This window comes from Dama dama, chromosome 30 (assembly GCF_033118175.1).
Source record: "Dama dama isolate Ldn47 chromosome 30, ASM3311817v1, whole genome shotgun sequence".
Taxonomy (NCBI): domain Eukaryota; kingdom Metazoa; phylum Chordata; class Mammalia; order Artiodactyla; family Cervidae; genus Dama; species Dama dama.
In genome coordinates, this window is record NC_083710.1 from 67,308,746 (window position 1) to 67,334,069 (window position 25,324).

Here is a 25,324-nt window from a genome sequence, read left to right on the forward strand (position 1 = left end):
GGTTTTGGGTTGTTGTGTTTTCATTTTCATTCATTTCTATGCATATTTGATTTCTTTTTTGATTTCTTCTATGATTTGTTGGTTATTCAGAAGTGTGTTATTTAGCCTCCATATGTTTGAATTTTTAATAGTTTTTTTTTCCTGTAATTGAGATCTAGTCTTAACTCCATTGTGGTCAGCAAAGATGACTGGAATGATTTCATTTTTTTTTAAATTTACCAAGGCTAGATTTATGGCTCAGGATGTGATCTATTCTGGAGAAGGTTCCGTGTGCACTTGAGAAAAAGGTGAAGTTGATTGTTCTGGGGTGAAATGTCCTATAGATATCAGTTAGGTTTTGCTGGTTCATTGTGTCATTTAAAGTTTGTGTTCCCTTGCTAATTTTGTGTTTAGTTGATATATCCATAGGTTTGAGTGGGGTATTAAAGTCTCCCACTATTATTGTGTTATTGTTAATTTCCCCTTTCATACTTGTTAGCTATTGGCTTACATATTGCGGTGCTCCTATGTTGGGTACATATATATTTATAATTGTTATATCTTCTTCTTGGATTGAACCTTTGATCATCATGTAGTGTCCTTCTTTGTCTCTTTTCACATCCTTTATTTTAAAGTCTATTTTATCTGATATAAGTATTGAGACTCCTGCTTTCTTTTGGTCTCTGTGTGAAATATTTTTTTCCAGCCCTTCAATTTCAGTCTGTATGTGTCCCTTGTTTTGAGGTGGGTCTCTTGTAGACAGCATATATGTGGGTCTTGCTTTTGTATCCATTCAGCCAGTCTTTGTCTTTTGACTGGGGCATTCAACCCATTTACATTTAAGGTAGTTATTGATAAGTATGGCCCCATTGACATTTACTTTGTTGTTTTGGGTTCGCATTCATACAACCTTTCTGTGTTTCCTGTCTAGAGAAGATCCTTTAGCATTTGTTGAAGAGCTGGTTTGGTGGTGCTGAATTCCCTCAGCTTTTGCTTGTCTGTAAAGCTTTTGAATTCTCCTTCATATTTGAATGAGATCCTTGCTGGGTACAGTAATCTGGGTTGTAGGTTACTCTCTTTCATTACTTTAAGTATGTCCTGCTACTCCCTTCTGGCCTGAAGAGTTTCTCTTGAAAGATCAGCTGTTATCCTTATGAGAATCCCCTTGTGTGTTATTTGTTGTTTCTCCCTTGCTGCTTTTAATATTTATTCTTTGTGTTTGATCTTTGTTAATTTGATTAATTGATGCTTTTGAACTGTGGTGTTTGACAAGACTCTTGAGAGTCCGTTGGACTGCAAGGAGATCCAACCAGTCCATCCTAAAAGAGATCAGTCCTGGGTATTCTTTGGAAGGACTGATTCTGAAACTGAACCTCCAGTACTTTGGCCACCTCATGCGAAGATTTGACTCATTGGAAAAGACCCTGATGGTGGGAGGGATTGGGGGCAGGAGGAGAAGGGGACGACAGAGGATGAGATGGCTGGATGGCATTACTGACTCGATAGACATGAGTTTGAGTAAACTCCAGGAGTTGGTTTTGGACAGAGAGTCCTGGCGTGCTGCCATTATGGGGCCTCAAAGAGTCAGACACGACTGAGCGACTGAACTGAATTTGATTAATATGTGCCTTGGGGTGTTTCAATTTGGGTTTATCCTGTTGGGGGCTCTCTGGCTTTCTTGGACTTGTGTGACTATTTCCTTCCCCATTTTAGGGAAGTTTTCAGCTATTATCTCCTCGAGTACTTTCTCATGGCCTTTCTTTTTGTCTTCTTCTTCTGGGACTTCTATGATTCAAATGTTGGGGCGTTTCACATTGTCCCAGAGGTCCCTGAGGTTGTCCTCATTTCTTTTGATTCTTTTTTCTCTTTTCCTCTCTGCTTCATTTATTTCCACCATTTTATCTTCTACCTCACTTATCTTATCTTCTGCCTCCGTTATTCTACTGTTGGTTCCCTCCAGAGTGTTTTTGATCTCATTTATTGCATTATTCATTTTTAATTGACTCTTTTTTATTTCTTCTATGTCTTTGTTAAACATTTCTTGCATCTTCTCAATCCTTGTCTCCAGGCTATTTATCTGTAACTCCATTTTGTTTTCAAGATTTTGGATCATTTTTATTATCATTATTCTAAATTCTTTTTCAGGTAGATTCCCTATCTCCTCCTCTTTTGTTTGGCTTGGTGGGCATTTTTCATGTTCCTTTACCTGCTGGGTATTTCTCTGCCTTTTCATCTTACTTAGATTGCTGTGTTTGTGGTGGCCTTTCTGTATACTGGTAGTCTGTGGTTCCATTTTATTGTTTCTCACTGGGTTCCTTTTTATTTTTTCTCACTCACTTTTATTGTATTCTCACTGGGAGGTTTCTCCCAGTGGGTGGGGTTGGATGATTGGCTTGTCAAGGTTTCCTGGTTAGGGAAGCTTGTGTCGGTGTTCTCGTGGGTGGAGCTGGGTTTCTTCTCTCTGGAGTGCAGTGGAGTGTCCAGTAGTGAGTTTTTAGATGGGCCCATGGGTTTGGTGTGACTTTGGGTAGCCTGTATATTGATGCTCAGGGCTATGTTCCTGCGTTGCTGGAGAATTTGCATGGTATGGTCTTGCTCTGGAACTTATTGGCTCTTGGGTGATGGTTGGTTTCAGTGTGGGTATGGAGGCTTTTGGATGATCTCTTATTCCTTAATGTTCCCTGTAGTCAGGAGTTCTCTGGTGTTCTCAGGTTTTGGGCTTAAGCCTCTTGCCTCTGGATTTCAGTCTTATTCTTCCATGAGCCTCAAGACTTCTCCTTCCATACAGCACTGATAATAAAACTTCTAGGTTAATGGTGAAAAGATTCTCCACAGTGAGGGACACCCAGAGAGGGTCACAGAGTTACATGAAGAAGAGGAGAGGGAGGAAGGAGATAGAAGTGAGCAGGAGGAGAAAAGGGGGAATTCAAGAGAAGAGAGACAGTACTCTGTTCCCTAAGTTTTCTCCACAGCCCAGAACACCCACAGAGGGTCACAGAATTGGATTGAAAAGAGAGGGTGGAGGGAGGAAATAGAGGTGATCTGGGGGAGAAAAAGGAGAGTCAAAAGGGGGAGAGTAATCAAACCAGTAATCACACTCCTGAGTAAAAATGGGTACTGAAGGTTAGATTCTTAAATGTCCAAATTTGATATCAAATACTGAAGAACAAAGATTAAAAATCTAGAGTAGAGATTAGACTTTTAAAAATAAAATATGAAAAAAAAAACAAAAACACAGAAAATTTGAGAAATATATATGAAGCTTGCTTTAAAAATAGGGTCCCCCATCCTTTTTTTTGCAAAGTTATAGTGGGTTATAAATATGAAAATTAAGGAATAATAGAGGAGTGATAGAGGACTTTAAAAAAAAAGAAAAAAAATTTTTTTAATTAAAAAAAATAGTAAAATTATATCTAGGAATTTCTCTGGAGCTGTTGTGGGGAGTGTGGGTTCAGTTCAGTTTCCGATAGCTCCTTGTTCCAGCTTACACTTCTCGATATCTATAGGCCCCTTCCAGTGTAGTCCGTGTTAACTACAGGGATTTTTTTTTTTTTTTTAGCATCCAAACTACAGGGATTTTAAGCTGTTGCCCCTGTCACTTCTAAAGCAGTTCCCTTTGTTTATTTGGCTTCTGTTTGCAGGTCTTTTCAGTGTCTAATTTCCGCCCTGACACAAGTGGGTGGAGGTGGTCTCTTGTTTAGGTTCGCTTGTTCAGTCGTGTTGTGGGGAGGGAGGGGCGCTGCAGACAAATGTCACTGGCGTGTGTGGGGAGCACTCGCAGTGTTCTGGCCACACTGGGTTTGCCCCGGTTCACAGCGTGTGTGCTTTCCCTGTCTACACTGCTCATGCCCCAGGTTGCTCTCCAAGGAGTGGGCCCTGAGTTGCGTGCACTTCTCAGGCCTAAGCCATTCAGGTTCAGGTTTTCGGGTCCTCCACAAAGATGCAGACTGGACTAGGCCTGCGTTTTGCGCCTCCCCTGTCCGAGCAGCTCAGGCAGCCAGGAGCCTGACGAGCGCGCTCTCCCCGGGTGCAGGGTGTCTTATCCCCATCCCATGCCCACTTCAGTTTCCAGGCGCGCATAAGTCCAGTGTGCCTTGTTTCTCTTCTGGGGAGCTGATCTCTGGCTGCGACCCTCCCAGCGGATGTCAACCATCCAGAATCTCACAACGTCTTTGCTTAGAGACTGGGAGCCTGTTTGCAGTGTGGTAGGGGATGCCGTCTCTCAGGCCGAGTTTGCCCCTTTCCCCTCCCTCCTGCCTCCTGCATCCGGTGGGGGGATGGGCCGGTCCACAGCCGACTAGCTCTTCTCTGGAATTGCTCAGTCCTTCCTTTGTTCTGCAAATGGCCAGCAGTGCCTTCGGTTAGGGCTTTCCCCCCCGTTAATTCTCTTTCTCTCTCTCTTGCTGTCCCCCAGTTTAAGTTGCTGTCTCACGTTAGCTCCCTCCGATTGCCCTCAGAGCATTCAGGCCCGGTCCTTACCCTAAGCACCGTGCCTGCTCCTCTCCGCTCAGCCCCCACTTGCTGGTGGCGGATGCAAGTGTCTGGGATACTTTTCTGTTGGGAGTTGCTTTTAGGCATGTAATCTGTGGGATTTATTTATATTTCCTCCTGGTTAGGTTGCTCTCTGAGATTAAAAAACTCCCCCCAGACCAGCCCAGTGAGAGGGTTTCCTGGTGTTTGGAAACTTTCTCTATTAGGACTCCCTTCCCAGGACAGATCTCCGTCCCTAACTCTTTTGTCTCTTTTTTAATCTTTTTTATTTTATCCTACCTGCTTTTGAAGACAAAAGCTGCTTTTCTGGGTGCCTGATGTCCTCTGCTAGCGATCAGAAGTTATTTTGTGGAGTTTGCTCAGTGGTCAAATGATCTTTTGATGAATTTGTGGGGGAGAAAGTGGTCTCCCTGTCCTATTCCTCTGTCATCTTAGCTCCTCTCTGTAATGTGATTTTAAACTTTTTACCAGATTTTAGTCATTTTGTTTAAATAATAAAGATAAATCAGAGGAAAACCAGTCTGAAATAAAGATTGTAGACTTTTTAATAGAAATTTTGTTTTTAATTAACTCAAACAGTAGTCAACTTAGTTTATTGCCAATAGTGCAGTTCTATAAGGAAACAATATTTAGAACTAATATATTCATTTTTATTTTGAATGAATGCTCCTAAATATTAAATATATTCCAAATATTGCTTTTATAAAATAAATTAACTTGCTAAACCTACTAATTATGCAACTGAAAAGATAAATTCCATATATACCTGAATCATTGTAGGTTATAACTTAATGGGTCTGGAATTTATAAGGTTTTATTTTTTACTTAAATTTTTTTATAAAAAATTGTGTGTTTGTTCATCATTTAGAGTTAGCAGAAATCAGATGGAACACTTGTATTGTCTAGGGTAGCAGTCTACATTCACCATACAGGGCATATGGCAGGTATCAAACACAAATACATACTTCTAGAGTACATGCCTTAGCAAACCTGGTAGAATGCATGTGAAGGTGACTATGATATATGGGTTTCTTTACATCTATCCTTATTTTATCTTTTAAAAAAGCTTAAATTATTTGCAAGCATTGCTATTTAACCGTTTTTGGTAAATAAAATCATTTGCAGCCTCATTATTCATAGCCATAAATTGCTGAGAAAAATTATCCAGTATTACTGAAAAAAATATAATCTTAGCAGTTTTATATTAGTTCCAGCTACAAAGGTTTAATTTCCCTTTCACATTCACTCCTGTGGATCTCTAGAAACAGTGTAGTGGTAGAGATTGCAGCTTGAGGTCAGACTGCTGTGGTGGAATGCTTGCAGAGAGGACATGTGATAGATAACCTGTAGTTGCAGTTTCAAAACCAGGTCAAGGCAAAAGAATAACCAAGGCTGCTTGTCACATAGAGACTCCCGAATTTCAGTGCAGAGACCCAGTGATTTGTAGTTTCCCCACGCAACTCAGCTGATCAGGGCAGTTGGAAAACCTCGTGTTTAATACAGTCTCAATTGGCAGAGTAGCTAACCTCAATTGAAACCTTCAGTGGTGGCTCAGACAGTAAAGAATCTGCCTGCAATGCAGGAGCCGCAGGAGACGTGGGTTTGATCCTGGGTTGGGAAGATTCCCTGGAGAAGGGCATGGCAACCCACTCTAGTATGCTTGCTTGGAGAATTCCAGGGACACAGGAGCCTGCCCGGCTACAGTCCATAGGGTCGCAGAGTCAGGCACGACTAAAGCGACTTAGCACACATGCACAGTGTGTAGTTTATACATAGTTTATACTCTAGTGGGTGCTGGAGAGGCATGGGTAAGCACAGGAGTCCTGCCTAGTTATAGGTTACTGTTTAATCACTTGTATGTTAACTGCCATAAAAATAGAATAGAGGCTTATCAAAGTGCATTAAACATCAAATTAAAAAAGAAAAAAATTCTTGCTTGAAGTGTCTGTGCTGTAATAGAGTTGCATCTTCTTGGAAAGTGTTGCTTGCCTTTGATTGTAGTGTAGAGGCACTGTCTCAGTTTCAGCTGCTATAGCAGAATACCATAGACTGGGTGGTTTATCAACAGAAATTTAGCAGGGTACTGGCAGTTTCCATGTCTGGTGAAAGCTTACTTCCTGGTTCACAAATGGACATTTTCTGGCTGTGCCCTCATTTGGCAGAAGGGGCAAGGGAACACTCGGGGGTCTCTTGTATAGGGTCACTAACCCCATCCACTAGGGGTCTGCTCCCCAGGCCGAATCACTTTCCCAAAGCCTCCACTTCCAAATACCATTCCATTGGAAATTAACTTTCAACATAAAAAGTTTTTGGGGGACACAAACATTTAGTCTATAGCCTGCACCTTGATATATCACACTCAAGTGTGATATATCACACTCAGTATGAATCCATCTCAGAATTAGAATCAGAATACATAGTATATTGTGTCTTATATGTGTTCTCTGTGAGAAAAAAAAATTTTTTTTTGCTGATTTTTAGGATATTATGGCATAGTCATGACACAGTTTCACTTCATTAATAGCTCTCTCGGTAACTTTTTTTTTTAATCATTTCACTTTATTCCACTGTTATTTCATCTCTTTTTGTAATATATCAGTGGTTTGATGTGGTCTTTACAACCTAATTTAAAATTACCGTAAGATTTTGTGGTTATGGGAGATAATTTTATTGATGTATTTTATAGCTAATTATATATTGACACAGTCTAGTATCATATTTAGGTTAATTTTGAAATGTAATTGCTAGGATATCCAACGTGATTGGCTGTTGCCTAAAGCTATCATTTTTGAAATACAGCTTTTACTTGCTAATTACTACTGCTGCTGCTGCTGCTCTTTAGTCACTAAGTTGTGTCTGATGTTCTGTGACCCCATGGACTGTAGCCCATCAGGCTCCTCTGTCCATGGGATTTCCGAGGCAAGAAGACTGCAGTGGGTTCTCCAGGGGATCTTCCCAACCCAGGGGTTGAACCCACATCTCATGCACTGGCAGGTGGATTCTTCACCTCTGAGCCACCAGGGAAGCCCTACTGATTACTATAGCCTTCTTTAATTTGTGGATAAATTATTTTCCATTCTTTCTGTGGAGAAATTGAGTTGGAAGCATTTATTAAAGAAATAAGATAATAAAATGTCCCACAGTAGTCTTTGAAGATAAGATGATAAAAACAAAAGATCACAAGGCAGTTCAGAAGGTGGTCACACACTTATTTCCATCAATTAATATGACTAATTGACTTTCTCACTTCTTAACAAGGTTTGACAATTTTAAGGATGGTTTAGTCATGAAATGCTTTATTTTCTTTTAATTTGAACCTTCTAGTAGGCCTGATGACGTTCAGGTTTCCCTTTGGAAATTTAACCTCTGTTTACTGTAACTAGTTTATGATCTACTAGCTTTCATTTCAAAAAAAAAGAAAAAAGAGAAACCATAAAAAATACAGTAGATGTTGAATCAAATTTTAATGCCATTTTCTTTTGTAAAGGTTGAACTCATGATTTGAAATAGTTTTCTTAGTGACACTTTTTTTTTAAATCATTTGTGGGTTATAAACAATTAGGAATAAAATTAAAAAGAAATTACTATTACCCATAACTTCTTTTTGATTTCTATACTTTTTGTATTTAATCCTGGGAAATACCTATCTATAAAACGTGTGTGTTTTGCATGATGCCCGCCTTCCACCAGTCATTTTCCTGGGAAAGCACAGTTGGGCTTAGTAGGTTGATCATTTAGATCCTTAGGTTAGTTTTGCTGCATTGAGCTCATTTACTGTGTGGAGCAGATGGATGAGCAGTTTTAATATGAATACTGAACCTTTTCATCCTTTACTTCTGCTTTTGTTACAGAAACCCTCGAAACTCTCATCAGACAAGCAGAAAATTACACCAGCATACTTTTCTGCAACACCTACAGGAACATGGCCCTAGAGGCCGCTGCTTCCACCCAGGAGCTCTTCACCGATGTAGGGCTCTATTTATTTGGTGCGGATGTTAATCCTGAAGAATTTGTCAACAGATTCTTTGACAGTCTTTTCCTGCTGGTCTATAATCATCTCATTAACCCTGGTGTGACTGACAGTTCCCTGGAATACTCAGAATGCATCCGGACGGCCCGCCGGGACATTAGCCCATTTGGTAATATTCCCAAAAGAGTGCTGGGACAGATGGGGCGGTCGCTGCTGCCCAGTCGCACGTTTCTGCAGGCGCTGAACCTGGGCATTGAAGTCATCAATACCACAGACCATCTGCACTTCTCCAAAGAGTGTGGCAGAGCCCTGCTGAGAATGCAGTACTGCCCACACTGCCAAGGCCTGGCTCTCACTAAGCCTTGCATGGGGTACTGCCTCAACGTCGTGAGAGGCTGCTTGGCACATGTGGCAGAGCTTAACCCACACTGGCATGCGTACATCCAGTCACTGGAAGAGCTGTCGGATGCCATGCGTGGGACCTATGACATTGAACACGTGCTTCTGAACTTCCACCTGCTCGTTAATGATGCTGTGATGCAGGCTTACCTTAATGGACAGAAGTTATCAGAACAGGTAAGCATCCACTCAAAATTTCCTGCTTTCTTAGAGTGCAACAGTTAGCTATATACATAAAGTGTGTGGATTATAAGCACATCATTATATACTTTAAATTATGACAGCTTAACAATACTTTAGGAAACAGTAGGAGAATGCATGGGTTGTCATATTGTCATATTCAATTCTAAATATATTTTACATGACACATCAAAATTTTGGTTAGCTAAAATACCAGTTTCTCCTCCAAGTAGTGGCCTTCTTATAGGGTTAGTTCAGTGAGGTAAAGAGGGCTTGGTTTTAAAATCAGGACCAGCATAACTTTGATTCTGCACTCTTCCATTAATTCTCAGGTCCCTTAGCTTCTTTGAGCCTCAGTTTTCTCACTGACAAGAAGAAAATAGTAACAGATAACTTTTGGAGTATTCTTTTTGGGGAAGATAGGCAATCATTTAGGCATACTGCCTAGTATACTGCCTGGTACTCTAAAAATGGATATTACTGCTTTTTCAAAGTTATTCAGCTTTGAAATAGAAAGCACCAGTTATATAGTCATTAAATGAAGACTCATTATTGAAAGTGTTTCTTCGGAGACTTTCCAGAACCTGGGACAGCGATGGTGTGATGATTTTTTAAACCATGATGTATTTGGCGTCATGGTGTTTTATTCCAGGAAAGCTTTAGTAAGCAAAATAATAAAATCATAAGAGTTTCCTATTTCTCTCTCATTCTGTAGAAATATTCTCAGGCACCTTTAGTAATAGTTCTCATATCCCATACAGTGAAGTAGAACATGCTGCTGCTCTTTATCCTAGATATTTTGTCTTGAAATAAAATTATGCTCCTTCACAATAACAGAATACATCTCCCCACCCTGGCCTTTATTTTCTGAATTAATAAACACTCTCATTATTGACTTTGTAGGTCTGTTCCTTTCATTCATTTCCAATAGAAATTGGATATGAAAACCTTGATGTCCAAGCATATACACCCCACTTCCTTCCTAACTTTCAAGGTCCTCCTGGCACTGTATGGGCCAATATGGTACCTTCATGCAAATTAGAAATGGTACCCTCTTTAGGTGGATGTGACTTGCAGGTAGAGTCACATGTGAGCTGGAGTTCAGCTCTCACTCCTGATTCACTCACCTGGGTATCCTTACACAGCCAACAAAGTTCCCAACCATATACAGTTGTCCTGGTTGTTTTGCAATCTCTCATCGCTTTAGGGAGATCATACATGTACCAGAACTTTTGCAACTTTGCCAGCTCAAAATAAAAGACTTCTAAGATTTCATGTACTTCAGTTAGTGAGGAATAAGCATTTAGGTCTAGGAAACAAAATATCAATATTATGATGTTGCATATCTCCAGAAGGAAAACAAGTACAGGAAATCTGAAATGAAGCACAGATTTGAATTATTAATTTGGGACAAGCCATCTAAACTTTTGGGGCCAGAATTTTCTTATATATATAGATAGATAGGTAGATAGATACACAGATTTTTAAGATTCTTTTTATTTTGTCTTTTGGAGCCTTGGAGTGCCTTTTCGTATCCTTAAAATCTACCACGTAGAAAATTTTGTATGTTGTTATATATCTAATTTTTTTTTTCAATTTCAAAGGCTAAACTAACATAAGTTTGTAGTTAGATAGACATGTTTTCAGAATTCCCTGGGGGCTCAGATGGTAAAGAATCTGCCTGTAATTCAAGAGACCTAGGTTCGATCCCTGGGTCGGAAGATGCCCTGGAGAAGGGAACAGCAACCTACTCCAGTATTCTTGCCTGGAGAATTCCATGGACAGAGGAGCCTGGAGTGCTACAGACCATGGGATCATGAAGAGTCAAACACAACCTGTTTTCAAATCCTGAGTTTGCTACTCATTATTCATGTGGCCTGAACAAGTTCCTAAAACACTCTGAGTCTGTTTCATCCTGCATAAAGAAGGAAATGATGGTTTAAGTGCGATAGGATACGGCTCTGACATTGGCAACTACTCGGTTCCTGAGAAATTTGCTTTTCTCTTTTCCAATTCTGGGGCCAACCCTGATCAAACCTTGGTGAAGCAGGTTACTTTACTATCTTAAAGGATTAGAATCATCATCAAACTTGTGTTCTATAAATACATTTTAAGCAACACTTTTGTTATATGAAACTCCTTGGTGGATTTTCAAAGAGCATTCTTTTCTTTTAAGCAATTAATTCTGTTTTCATATAATAAATGGCCCTATAACTATCTTGAAAAACATGTTATTACTAATGAATTGTAGATTCTTTTCCAAATAAAACAACTGAGATTCTTTTTTTAACTTACAGTGACAGAAGGAGAAACTGACTTTAAATTCCTTGAAAATTGACTCATTAATATTTATTTCTGCCAACTTCAAAGTGATTAATAAGCTGTTTATCAAGTTTTGATAACCAGTTCACACATCAGTGAATTTAATAAATTCAAAATAAATTACTGGTGAGCCAGAAAATAATGACTTTCTCACATTCCCAGAGCAATCTCTGAGATCTAGTACTTTCAAATCTTGTCCTCAGTAAATACTTGTATCCATCCACTTTAAGAAATCTGTAGGGGTACCTGATGCATCTTACTTCTGTTGGATGAATTTCAACTGGAAAAAAATTATTGGTTTCCTGAGGAAATCATAAATATCTTCTATTTATAAAACCATTAAAGGAGCAAAATCTAATTTATAAGAGAATGTTTTAATTTGGTAATTGGGGATTAAGACAAAAGTCTAATAAAGTATTAACAGAGAGCCATGGAAGTATGGAGATTAAAAGCACAAGTCCTAATCTTTGAGTGCATTTCCCATCTGTTCCTGCCATTTACTAGCTGAGATTGGGAACTTGATTATTTAATCTTTCTTGAGTTTCCTCTTTGGTAAAAAGTGAAATCGCTTGGTGGTGTCCGACTCTTTGCGACCCCATGGACTGTAGCCTACCAGGTTCCTTCATCCATGGCATTTTCCAGGCAAGAATAATGAAGTGGGTTGCCATTTCCTTCTCTAGGAGATCTTCCCAACCCAGGGACTGAAGCCGGGTCTCCCGCACTGTAGGCAGATGTTTTACCGTCTGAGCCACCAGGGAAGCTCTCTTTGGTAAAATGGGACAATAACTACCTACATCACAGGGTTCTTTAGAGATTAAAATGAGTTTAGGTTTTCTACATGGTAAATGTTTAAAGCCTACTCATTATTATTATGTTATATCCTTTATAAATGTATTATTTATTTCTCTAATGTTTTGAATACTTTTAAGGTGAACACCTCTTTCTTAAACTGTGATATAGAATTCAAAAAATGTTTTAAATGGGCATTTAATGTAAGCAGATAATTGTAAAGATTTTCCTGAAGGAAAAAAAAAAAAAACCTAAAATTTTAGAGAGCATTATTTTGAAGTCTACAATGAGTTTTAATATTGATGATTTTAACTACTAATTCTTTGATAAAAAATAATTTCATTATGAAGAAATGGCTGAATGATATTTTTTGGTAGGAAATGATTAAATGATTGCATGATACTTGATAGGAAATCATGTATTTATTCTGTAAATAAAAACAGTATTTTTAAAGTATACTTCCTATTGATTAAATTTAGAACATTATTCATTACTATAATTGAGTGCTTTAATTTATTAAAGAAACAAGAATGCAGAATCTGGGTTAATTTCAATGTTTCAATATTTTCTAAATGGAATAAATGTTACCAAGAAACTCAACTGAATGTTGATTCTATACCATTTTAGAAATAAAAAGGTTTTTATTCAGCTTTATTGAAATACAGTTGACAAAATAAAATTCTTCTTTAAATATTTGAAAGAATTCAGTAGTGAAATCATCTAGTTATAGGCTTTGGTAAGAGGTTTTTTTTGTTTTTAATTATTGATTAAATCTCCTTATTCATTATTGGTACTGTTCAAGTTTTCTATTTTTTCATGTCTTGGTCTTGGTGGGATCTTTATTTCTAGGAATTCATCCATTTCTTTCAATTCGTTGGCCTATAATTTTTCATAATAATCTCTTATGGTCCTTTCTATTTCTGTAGTGTCAGTTGTAATATCTCCTCTTTCATTTATAATTTCATTTACTTTAGTCTTCTCTCATTTTTTCCTTGTTATAGCTAAAGATTAGTCATTTTTCTACTTTTTCAAAAATTAGCTCTTAATTTTGTTGATGTCTTGTTTTTTTCTGGTTTCTATTTCATTTATTTCTGCTCTGATCTTTGTTATTCCCTTCTTCCTGGTAATGTTGGGCTTAGTTTGTTCTTTATCTTGTTATTTGAGGTATAAAGTTAGGTTGTTTATTTTAGTTCTTTCTTTTTCCTTAATGTTAGTGTTTATCACTATAAAGTTTCCTGCTTTTGCTACATCTCATAAGTTTCGGCATGCTGTGTCCCCACAGCTGGGGGTGAGGGTACCCCTCTAGAATGTCTGGCACTGTGTCGAGTGTGGAGTTTATAGCAAGTGTGTGTCTCAACCTGTGCTACCTGTTTCCATGTGGGTAATTTTTCATTTGCTTGATGTGTAATAGTTACTGAGCTAGTTTCTAAAATAGCTGTATGTAGTTGCACATTTCTGTGTTTCTGTGGGAAGAGGGACCTTCCCAGGGAAACTAGGAGTCTCCTAATTCACCATCATGGGAATTGCTGCCACAAAAAGTGTGTGTTTTTAAGCCTGCACTGGGTTCCAAAACATAATTTTTAACAATAGAACTCCCACTCTGTATTTTTAAATAGAAAACCAGTTTTCCACATCTTTTACCTTTGCACCGTTAGTAGAGTTTCAGCTGGTTGCATCCAAATTACTTCAGGATGGCTACGTACTTCAGTTTTAAAACCTATCAAAATTAAGTTTAAGTGTCTGCATTGTACACACTAATACACTCTAATTAAACTATGTTTTTGAGAAAAGGGATATCTGATCACTGCTTCTCTATACATCTACACGTATCTGAATCCATAAAATGAAAGCCTAATAAGTTGATATGTGTTTTTAGGTCTCATTGATATCTTTATATATAAATTGAAAAGAAAATTAAAATAATAGCCTGGATTATTTCTAGTAAAACACTAAATTTTGTTTTGTTTCTTCAACTCTTCTGGACAAGAGTTCATTGAAAATACCAGCATAATGTCATTTGATATATCCTGATGATGTTTTCAACAAGATATCATGTTTACCTTTTCCTAATTTTTGTTTAACTAATGGGGTGACCTAATGTTGAACTTATAATTACTATTTGTCAGATTATTGTAATTGTTCAAATGAGTTGTTTCTTTTGAGAAATAAGACTGGAGTAACAAGAGAAAAGGCAATGGCATAAGAATTAAATTAGAAACAATTCAAAGGGGAAGATAGAAGTTTCTAGGGTAAAAAGCAGCTCAGACAGAATCCAATGAAAGTGGGCTAACTGGAAATAGAAGAATCTATAAGTTAATAGAAAAGGCAAGGAGAAAAGGAAGATTCATTAGACCATGAGAAAGTCATTTGGTCCAACTCATCAGTCTGTTAATAGAGATCTCTGAAAGGTTTTTGCACACTTAATTCTGGATGCTAAATAGTTACAGGGAGCTTGCTATTACAGAATTGGTAGCAGAAAAATCACAAATAGATACACTAAAAAAAAAAGAAAAGAAAAGCACGTAGCAATAATTAGTGGGTTTTCTTCTCAATACTAGGCCCATTTAGTTCTTTTCGGATGTTGAACAAGGTAGAATTTTCTGACTAGAGGCAAGTGAAAGTGTTAGTCACTCAGTTGTGACTCTTTGTGACCCATGGACCAGAGCCCACCAGTCTCCTCAACCCATGGACTTCTCCAGGCAAGAATACTGGAGTGGTTTGCTATTTCCTTCTCTAGAGGCAAGTCAAAAGGTAGTTCTATTATCCATTGATTGTCTACTCAAATTTTATAATACACTGAGATAGTTCTATAATATTTTAACTGCTGCTGGTAAGAATTTTCTTTACATGTCTGATTAGATCTGAATCTTTCTTCTTTTGAAGACTTGCCTCTGCCTTATGCATCATGGGAGGAGGGGTGGTTACTTTGGCCTTTTGATAACCTCTCTTGAAATGATTGGCAGTAATTAGGGCCAATCAAGACTCAGGTACCTTATATACAGTAAGTCTGCATTTCTTTTAGGAACACCTTAGATAACAAATGCATAGTTTAAGGATAGCTGTTTCATAAGTCTTTGAAAATGTTGCATGATTAACTTGTGATTTTTACCTTTCTGAAAAAGACTGTGGTATGAATTACTAGATTAAGTACTGATAACCATGGTTCTTTATTTCTACTTAAGTTCCTGAGAAAGAAAAAAAAAAAAAAAATGAAATGTCTTGTGAAGGCCTAAAGTCCTTCAAAGGGAAATCTGGACAAAGATGTCCAGGAAGAGTTGTCCATCAGGTTTGTGGACAGCTCTAGTTGTTGGACACTTCACCCTTATGGTGAATGACTGTCTGCATCTTCAGTTGCCATGCCTGGTATTCTAGAATGGAATATGTTGAAGATATGGACTAGTCTTGGCCATCTTAGCTGTCTGCTATGTGAAGACTTTTATTCTGCCTCCTTGCCTTCTTTCTAGGCTTTTGATTCCCTTTTTATTCAGTATTTATTTACACGCTTTCTTGTTAAGATCATAATTTTAACTCTCCAGCTCTGTGTTTCTCTCCTGGAAGGCTTGCTGAGCCAGGATTGAGTTAGCCGGACTGGAGGGAGCCTGGGGTTGACAGCTGGTAGATGTCTGGCATGGTCCTTTCCATTCCCTCACCATCAAAGCCAGATGCTTCTCCTTCCTCAGGGATCTGTTGTCTGGAGGGTTCCTGGTTGTATTCTCAGGCCCCTATCAAAGGTGCTTTTTTAGGAAATCGGGAATGGAAGGATAGTTTTCAGAACCTTTAAATTTCTTGCTCAATTTTTGCACCATGTATGCTTCTGCTTTGTTATGTTGTTTTCTCTGAGCTAACAGAACTCTTTTTTCCTGTAATATAAGCTTGTGTCTTCTTGGAATAAAAAGGTTTTAATAATACCCAGCTATTCTTTTTGATTTTTTTGAGATAGTTTTTGCTTGCATTTTATAAGTATATAGCTGTTCATATGCAGCACCGATGTTTTCAGCTGGTTTGGACACTTCTCCTCTACCTTAAATGGAATAAATTCTCTTCAAATTGAATACTGCATAAAAATTTTTTTTTTTTCCTTGATGAAGTTCAACAAGGATGTGCTATTTCTGTTGGAGTTTTTGCCCTCTCCCTTTCTACCTGAGTCTTCTTAATGCAGCAAAGCTTTCTTGGTTGGAGATTTGCAATGAATTGATTTTTAGTGCAGATAATTTTTATGTGCATTGATAACTTTAGATTCTGCAGGTAATTTTGTGTACATCTGCTGCCTGGTTTTGAGAGTGTGAACTAGTATTAAATCAGTCTCATAAATCAGCAGTCTTTTGGCTTTATGAATTAACAAGTCTCCATTCTCCATGCCTTTGACATATGCTGCTCCAGGTTTCCACAGTTCATGTCGTCTTTCCACAGGAACAGCAGTCCAACCACTCACCTCTAGCAAGTGTTCACTTAGAGACTTGATCAGACTCTCTTTATTATTAAGAACTCACTCCAAAGGCAAGGTTTTATGAGAGTCTATTTTTTTTTCTTTGCTTCTAAATTATATTTACCCATTCTTCCCTTCCATTTTTGAGTCTTATGAAAACAGCTTTATGCTTCTCTGAAGATTGGAATTTACCTCCAAAGTTTCTGTTAGTGCTATCTAAAGCTGTTCTCCATTCTTCTGATGGATTTTGAAGGCTGTTTTGCTTGTAGTCTTGTTACATTTGCTTTAATGCACTTTCTAAAAAAAATTTAGTCTTGCTTATGTCAGCCATCAGCTGAACTTGTAAACATTTAGATTTTTCTCCTTCCTGTGCTTTCTGTAAGTATCTGGTTTAAGCCCAAGTAAAGAAATGTAGCATCTCAGCCCTTTATCCATGGCCTTCACCTTTCCAGTGTCTTATAGTAAGTTCTCAAGTTTGACTTCCAGTCTGGTTTATTTAACATATCCAAAGTCTTTTCAAAGTAGCAAAACTTCTTAGTAATTTTATATTTCCCCCCTGAAAGGGCAATTCTCTGTATATCCATGCACAGAAATGCAAAGTTTTAAGCACACAACCTCCATTCTGACTATAAAAGTCATCATTTCTCTCAGCCTCTCTTGGGGATCTGGGTCTATGCTAAGCTCCCTTGGCAGCATTCCCACTCCTGGGCATGGAGTCTCTAGGATCAGCAGCACACAGAGCATCATCAGTGGAACCCCCATGGCACCCAAGACCACTGATGACTCATCTCAAGTGGTTAAATTCCTATGGCCAAAAGAGACCTTACAGCGCTGCCTCGAGAATTCTGCCCAGAGAACGTCGCTGGTGCCTAGAAATCAGAACATTTCACATCAGAAGTGGTGGAAGTGACAAGAAAAGCAGTGCCTCTCGAGATGTGCCCCCATGTCTGAAACCATAGTGTCAGTGGTCACATCGCATGATACTAGGGTGGGGACTAGGCTCCATAGGTCAGAAGGGATGGCCAGCACCTCTGGCCATGCCAAGTGTTTTCCTGGCTGCCCCAAGAACTAAGCAGGGCAGTGTCTTCCTCTGTCTGCAGTTGTTCCTGTTTCGGAAGCTCCCAAGTGAAGGGTTGCAGGTCCCCGGCAGTGGCTGCTGATCCTCTTCTTCTTCAATAAACTCCTCATTTTGTGACTTTGGAGACCTAACCCAATCCATAATGATCAGAGAAGGTTCTGACTCTCAGTGTCCCCTTGGTCTGTGACTGGCTGGCCTAGAGTTTGTGTGTGGGGCAAATGTGTGGGCAGCCTTATGATGGGTCCTGGGTAGGGCTTCAACTCACTTCTCTGTTTTGACATTTAATAGCTAAGGAAGAATTCATAGGCGTTTTCAAAATCTTCACATGTCAAGAACGTGAAGTACATCTGTGATCTTTTGCCCCTTTCTGCTTTTCTTCTCTCTTTGAGCCCACAGGACCTGCATGGACCCTAGGGCTGGTGGTTGACAACACTTCAGCAGCAGAGTCAGGCAGACTGTCCCAGCTCTTAAAACTGAAGCTTGACCAGTTTTCCCAGCACCACTTGTTAAAGAGGTTGTCTTTTTTCCATTGTATATCCTTGCCTCCTTTGTCAAAGATAAGGTATCCATAGGTTCGTGGATTTATCTCTGGGCTTTCTATTCTGTTCCATTGATCTATATTTTTGTCTTTGTGCCAGTACCATACTGTCTTGATGACTGTGGCTTTGTAGTAGAGTCTGAAGTCAGGCAGGTTGATTCCTCCAGTTCCATTCTTCTTTCTCAAGATTACTTTGGCTATTCGAGGTTTTTTGTATTTCCATACAAATTGTGAAATTCTTTGGTCTAGTTCTGTGAAAAATACCATTGGTAGCTTGATAGGGATTGCATTGAATCTATAGACTGCTTTGGGTAGAATAGCCATTTTGACAATATTGATTCTTCCAATCCATGAACATGGTATGTTTCTCCATCTGTTTGTGTCCTCTTTGATTTCTTTCATCAGTGTTTTATAGTTTTCTATGTATAGGTCTTTTGTTTCTTTAGGTAGATATACTCCTAAGTATTTTATTCTTTTTGTTGCAATGGTGAATGGTATTGTTTCCTTAATTTCTCTTTCTGTTTTTTCATTGTTAGTATATAGGAATGCAAGGGATTTCTGTGTGTTAATTTTATATCCTGCAACTTTACTATATTCATTGATTAGCTCTAGTAATTTTCTGGTAGAGTCTTTAGGGTTTTCTATGTAGAGGATCATGTCATCTGCAAACAGTGAGAGTTTCACTTCTTCTTTTCCTATCTGGATTCATTTTATTTCTTTTTCTGCTCTGATTGCTGTGGCCAGAACTTCCAACACTATGTTGAATAGTAGTGGTGAGAGTGGGCACTCTTGTCTTGTTCCTGATTTCAGGGGAAATGCTTTCAATTTTTCACCATTGAGGGTGATGCTTGCTGTGGGTTTGTCATATATAGCTTTTACACTGTTGGTGGGAATGCAAACTAGTGCAGCTGCTATGGAAAACAGTGTGGAGATTTCTTAAAAAACTGGAAATAGAACTGCCATATGACCCAGCAATCCCACTTCTGGGCATACACACTGAGGAAACCAGATCTGAAAGAGACACGTGCACCCCAATGTTCATCGCAGCACTGTTTATAATAGCCAGGACATGGAAGCAACCTAGATGCCCATCAGCAGATGAATGGATAAGGAAGCTGTGGTACATATACACCATGGAATATTACTCAGCCATTAAAAAGAATTCATTTGAACCAGTCCTAATGAGATGGATGAAGCTGGAGCCCCTTATACAGAGTGAAGTAAGCCAGAAAGATAAAGAACATTACAGCATACTAACACATATATATGGAATTTAGAAAGATGGTAATGATAACCCTATATGCAAAACAGAAAAAGAGACACAGAAATACAGAACAGACTTTTGAACTCTGTGGGAGAATGTGAGGGTGGGATATTTCAAAAGAACAGCATGTATACTATCTATGGTGAAACAGATCACCAGCCCAGGTGGGATGCATGAGACAAGTGCTCCAGCCTGGTGCACTGGGAGGACCCAGAGGAATCGGGTGGAGAGGGAGGTGGGAGGGGGGATCGGGATGGGGAATACGTGTAAATCCATGGCTGATTCATATCAATGTATGACAAAATCCACTGAAATGTTGTGAAGTGATTGGCCTCCAACTAATAAAAAAAAAAAAAAATCCTAATCCCCAATACATAGAACCCAGTTTAAGAGAACTTAACATTGATGTTTTGAAAACATATATTTATTGTTTACAAAAACAAAAGCATTTCAAATAGTTCAAAATTTTGCAATGTATATGTTTGAAATAGGACTCGTAAAAGGATATCAAATAAAATATGAAATTTTTAAAAGTTAAAAAAAAAAAACAACTGAAGCTTGCTGTCTCCTTATTCCATTTCAGCCATCTCTGTGTTCATTTGGAGCCTAGAATAAGTCGATGGAGCATTCTTGATGGCAAAATCAATCAAGGGAATGTAGTGATAAAAATAGCCAGGGAAAGGTCATGGTAGGGTATGAAAGGGTCAATGTCAGGCTATGTACTAAACTCATCAATGATCTTGAGTTGTATTTGTCTACATAATATGAATAGTCTTATTTGAAGGAGATCTCACTTCATCCCATCAACCCATAGTAGATGTTTGATGATAGATATCACAGTTGGGAAAAGGTCACATTTCAAGGTAACCTCTAGAGTTTAATCTAGGGTTAGAAAACCTTTAATCTTGAACTGGATAAAGAAGCATTCTAAAAACACCCCACCATATTGGCAAATGATATGCAGTTATAACTTCCCTCAATAAAGTAGTAAGTATGGAGAAAAATTATCCAAAAAAGAAAAGAAGGCAAACATTTCTCAGTGGTGTTTCTGTGAATTAATAGGGCCAGTACTGAGTCATCGTTGTGCTGTGTGCTTAGTTGCTCGGTCGTGTCTGATTCTTTGCAACCCCATGGACTGTAGCCAGCAAGTCGCCTCTGTCCATGGGGATTCTCCAGGCAAGCACACTGGAGTGGGTTGCCATGCCGTCCTCCAGAGAATCTTCCCAACTCAGGGATCCAACCCAGGTCTTCTGCATTGCAGGTAGATTCTTTACTGTCTGAGCCAACAGGGAAGCCCGAGTCATCTCTAGGTATATGTAATTTTTCCTTTTTTTATTTAGTCTTTGCTTAATGTAAGGATGATACTATGCTCTGTAATGTTAGATGTTATTTAACATAAGATTGACATATTGAAAATAATTTTACAAGTTATTTTTGTCTGATTGAGAAGACAAACTGGAAAGTTATTGTTTTAGTTACCTGAAAAATATTAATCACCTTTACAACTGATCTTAGAGTTCCTTCTTTCAGTGACTATAACACTGGTAGATACTTTCAAACAACTTTACTGTGCTCTTATTCCCTCTTTAAGGAATTGAACAAATATTTCACAACTGCTCATCATATATTAGTTTTAGAGGCACATATTTTTATCTTCTTAAAAATTATACTTTGACATAACACATTGAGGAAAAAAATGTTCTAGGTAAGTTATCATAATGGATGAGATTTTTTGAAAGCGACAGAAAGTCAAATTAATTTAAACCTTCCTAAGGTGGGGTAATTATTAAATCACACGACTCTGAGTTGAAATATACAAATTACTGAAAATCTAACATGATCTAGATCTTTATAAATGTTATCAGCATGCTTCTCTACTTCTCAGTGAAGCTTTGGTCTGTCTTGGTTTGTTTTTCAGGCAGACTGTCCTCAAGAGGTAACAAGGTAGGCTATGCAATCTCTAGGCTTATCCTTGTATAGTTTAGCAAGAAAAAAATAGAACTTATTTCCCATGATTGAAAACATCTTATACACTTGCTTATTGCTTTGCTTTGGAGCCTATTCATCTCCCTCATCTGTCTGCTGATACTCTGACTGGAAATCTTTGGATCATTTCCCCAGCCTGGAGCCATGTATAGGGTCAACAGAGAGAGAGAGCAGGTGTTCCTAGAGAATAAATAGAAAACAAAAAGAAAAATAAAACAAGAAATGAAGTATACAATATAATAATAAAGGATGGATTTCATACTGAATATCTTTAAGGATGGTGCCAAATAGCATCAGCATACATGTAACTGTGAATTAAGATACAAATATAATAGAAATATACATTCAAATTAAAGGTTAAGCATGACAGAAACAGAAAACTAAAAAAATATTATAACTGTTATATAATTCTAAGAGCAAAATGGAATTACTAGAAGCATTTGTTTTAAAATCAGGACTAAGACATCCCTGTCATATACTATACTCTCCAAGTTAATGTTTACATGGAGTTACTAGTTAATATAATTAAACAGCATATCAATAAAAAATAACCTAATAAAAGTGGGCAAAGGATTTATAGAATCATTCTCCAAAGAAGGTATATAAATGACTAATAAACATATGAAAACATGTCCTACATCACTAGTTCCTAAAGACATGCAAATCAAAATCACAAGGAAACAGTGACACTTCATGGTCCCTAGGATGGCTTTAATGTAAATGATGGACAATAACAAGTGTTGTTGAGACTGTGGAGAAATTTGGACACTCACACATTGCTAGAAGGATTATAAAATTCTGCAGCCACTTTGGTAAACAGTTTGGCAGTTCCTCATAACACTAAACATAGAGTTACCATGGTAACTGGGTACCATGATACCCCCAAAACTTGGTGTTTGACTCTTGCGACCCCATGGACTATAACCCACCAAGTTTCTCTGTCCATGGGATTTCCAGGCAAGAATACTGGAGTAGGTTGCTCTTTTCTTTTCCAGGGGAATCTTCCTGACCTGTGGATAGAACTGAGGTCTCCTTGCATTGCATGTGGTCTCCTGCGTTGACAGGCAGATTCTTTACCCACTAAACCACCATATAACCCAACGATTGCATGCTGAGGAATATACCCAAAAGAATTGAATACGTATGTTTGAAAAACTTATGTATGGCTATTCGTGGCAGCTTTATTCATAAGAGGCAAAAAGTGGAAATGACCTAAATGCTTATCAACTGATGAGTGGAGAGATAACATGTTTTATGGATATAAAATGGAATGCTATTTGGTAATAAAAAAGAATACTGATACCTGTTACATGACTTATGCTACAATGATTGGACCTTGAAAACATGTTATATGAAAGAAATTATAACACAAGACCAAGTATTATGCTACTCTAGTTATATGAAATATTTAGAATAGCAAAATCACTAAGAGAGACAATAGATTAGTGACTACAAGGGATTGGAGAGAAGATGAAAGAACGGAATTACTGCTAATGTGTATAGGAATGTTTACAGGAGAGAGATGAAAATATGGTAAAATTAAATAGAGCTGATAGTTGTGCATCTCTGTTAACACAGTAAAATTCACTGAGTTGTACATTTCAAAAGAGTACATTTTATGATACATGGATTATATAACAATAAAGCTTTACAAAAAGGTAAAATGTATAATTTTGAAAATTGACTCATACAAATTGAAAACTAGTATATTCCAGTGAATAATTTACATTTATATGTTTGTTCTTTTTATTGGCCTATGCTTCTTGAGACTATGGGAACTCAGAGGAGCAACGTGCCTTTTCATTTGTCATCCAAATGACGCACTAAAAATACTTCTAGACATTTTAAAATTAATGCCTCAAGGTCATTCAGAGAAAAAAGAAATGTCTGCCCTTACAGTGAAGATGTTTCCCAAAAACAAAAAACTTTAGACCTTGAAAAACAGTTTTTATCATTCAAGAAAATTTTGGGTTGCACAAAAATGGACAAAAATAACAGATAATCTCATTCATTTATCTAAGCATGCAACAAATATATATTGAGTGCTTTCAATGTACCAGGCACAGCTGGACACTGAGTTTATGCCAACTGTGCCTGCAGCTGCTTTGTTAGAGCTTACAATGAACTAACTAATTTTTCCATAACCACGTTAGAATCTCAAGTCTATCCTCTAGACAAAAGTCAGGATACTGTTTCCAAATGAAAACTATATCATACATAAAATCTTTTGGTGGCTTCCTTTTAACCTTAGAATAGAATCTAAAAGCATTCATATTGAGCTTTAATGCTTTGCATATCTGGCCTTTACCATCACTTTACCCTCATCTTGAACCACTTTTAACCCTCCTTCACTCTAGCCATTGCTGGAGTTCTCTTTGCTTTTTCTAGCATGCAGTCCTCTCCCTTGACTCTTGTCAGTTTCATTTTTCCGGAAGTAGACTGTTTCCCAACCATGCTCCCCAACACGTTTGTCTGACTGATGCTAGGGCTGCTGCTCATTTTGGTCTCATCTTAGATCCTGCTAACCCTGGGGAGTGTTCTCTGGCCTCTGTAGAAAAGGTTAGGTGACTCTGTACTATGTTCTAGTAACACCATTAAATTTTTCTTTACAGCTTTTTGCATGCATGCAGTTATTTAATTATTCACATATTTTATATTGGACTTCCTTCATAGCTCAGTTGGTAAAGAATCTGCCTGCAATGCAGGAGACCCCGGTTTGATTCCTGGGTTGGGAAGATCTGCTGGAGAAGGCATAGGCTACCTATTCCAGTATTCTTGGGCTTTGCTGGTGGCTCAGCTGGTAAAGAATCTGCCCGCAATGCGGGAAACTTGGGATGGATCCCTGGGTTGAGAAGATCCCCTGGAGAAAGGAAAGGCTAGCCACTCCAGCATTTTGGCCTAGAGATTCCCATGGATTGTATAGCTTTTTGCGTACATGCAGTTATTTAATTATTCACATATTTTACATTGAGTTGTATGTGCCCAGAGGGCAGAGACTAGCTGTTGTGTTCATCACAGTATCTCTAGAGTCTAAGTGTTGATGGACACATGAGTTCTTTGATGAACACCTGTTGTTCAGTGGTAAACCTGGCCTTTCTGCTGCATTGCCTGGACTGTTGGAATTGTCTCCCAGTTGACCTGTCTGCACCAACTTGACTTTCTTTGTGTCTGTATGAAAAAATCCAGACTCTTCAGCATGGTGTACAAGGTCCCCTGGGTCATGATACCACCCTTCTTTCTTCATCAATCTTATCCCATGTCCCCTGACCTGCCCTCCTTGCATCCATGTTCCTGATTAAAGTACATCACCCTTTCCCCTCAACCTGCATCAACTGAATTACTCTTTTACTCTGATCACTTCACCAACAAAACTGGAAGCTCCTCCAAATACATCACCCTTTCCCCTCAACCCCACGTGGACCAGATTATTCTTCCACTCTGACCACCTCACCAGAGAATTCACTGGGTCTTTTTCATCTCTCTATCCTCAGTGCCTAATAAAGTGTCTGGAAGTTTTTGGTAACCTGAAATGATCTCCAGACTCCACAGCACAAACTTCTTGACTAATGCACTGAATTAGATTTAATTTTAAGCATTTATAATTTTTCAGTGAATCCTAAATTACTAACATTTTGTATCTCCCATGAGAGCACAGCAAGACAATTGTGATAATCTATGATTCTTTAATGAATGCACAAAACACTTCCATTAAACTTTCATGCGGATAAATACTCTGGCATTATTAACATTATATCTTTGTTTTTCTTAAGACCAGTCAAAAACCCCATTTATCAAAGTACTAGAAATAAAGGCAAAGCAAAAATTATAAACATTAAAATAAAATCTTGATAGACATACAAGTAATTTCCATAGTTCGGTGAGTGATCTTATACCATGCCCTC

General features: G+C 38.1%; 1 protein-coding gene across 1 annotated transcript in view; it reads left to right on the forward strand.

Annotated features, from left to right (window-relative positions):
- The window catches only part of GPC5 (glypican 5), a 790,871-nt gene that overhangs the window by 276,397 nt on the left and 489,150 nt on the right, over nucleotides 1-25,324 (forward strand). The window contains exon 3 of the mRNA XM_061133190.1: nucleotides 8,322-9,016. Within this exon, the coding sequence (XP_060989173.1) occupies nucleotides 8,322-9,016 (695 nt within the window). The remainder of the gene's footprint in view (nucleotides 1-8,321; nucleotides 9,017-25,324) is intronic.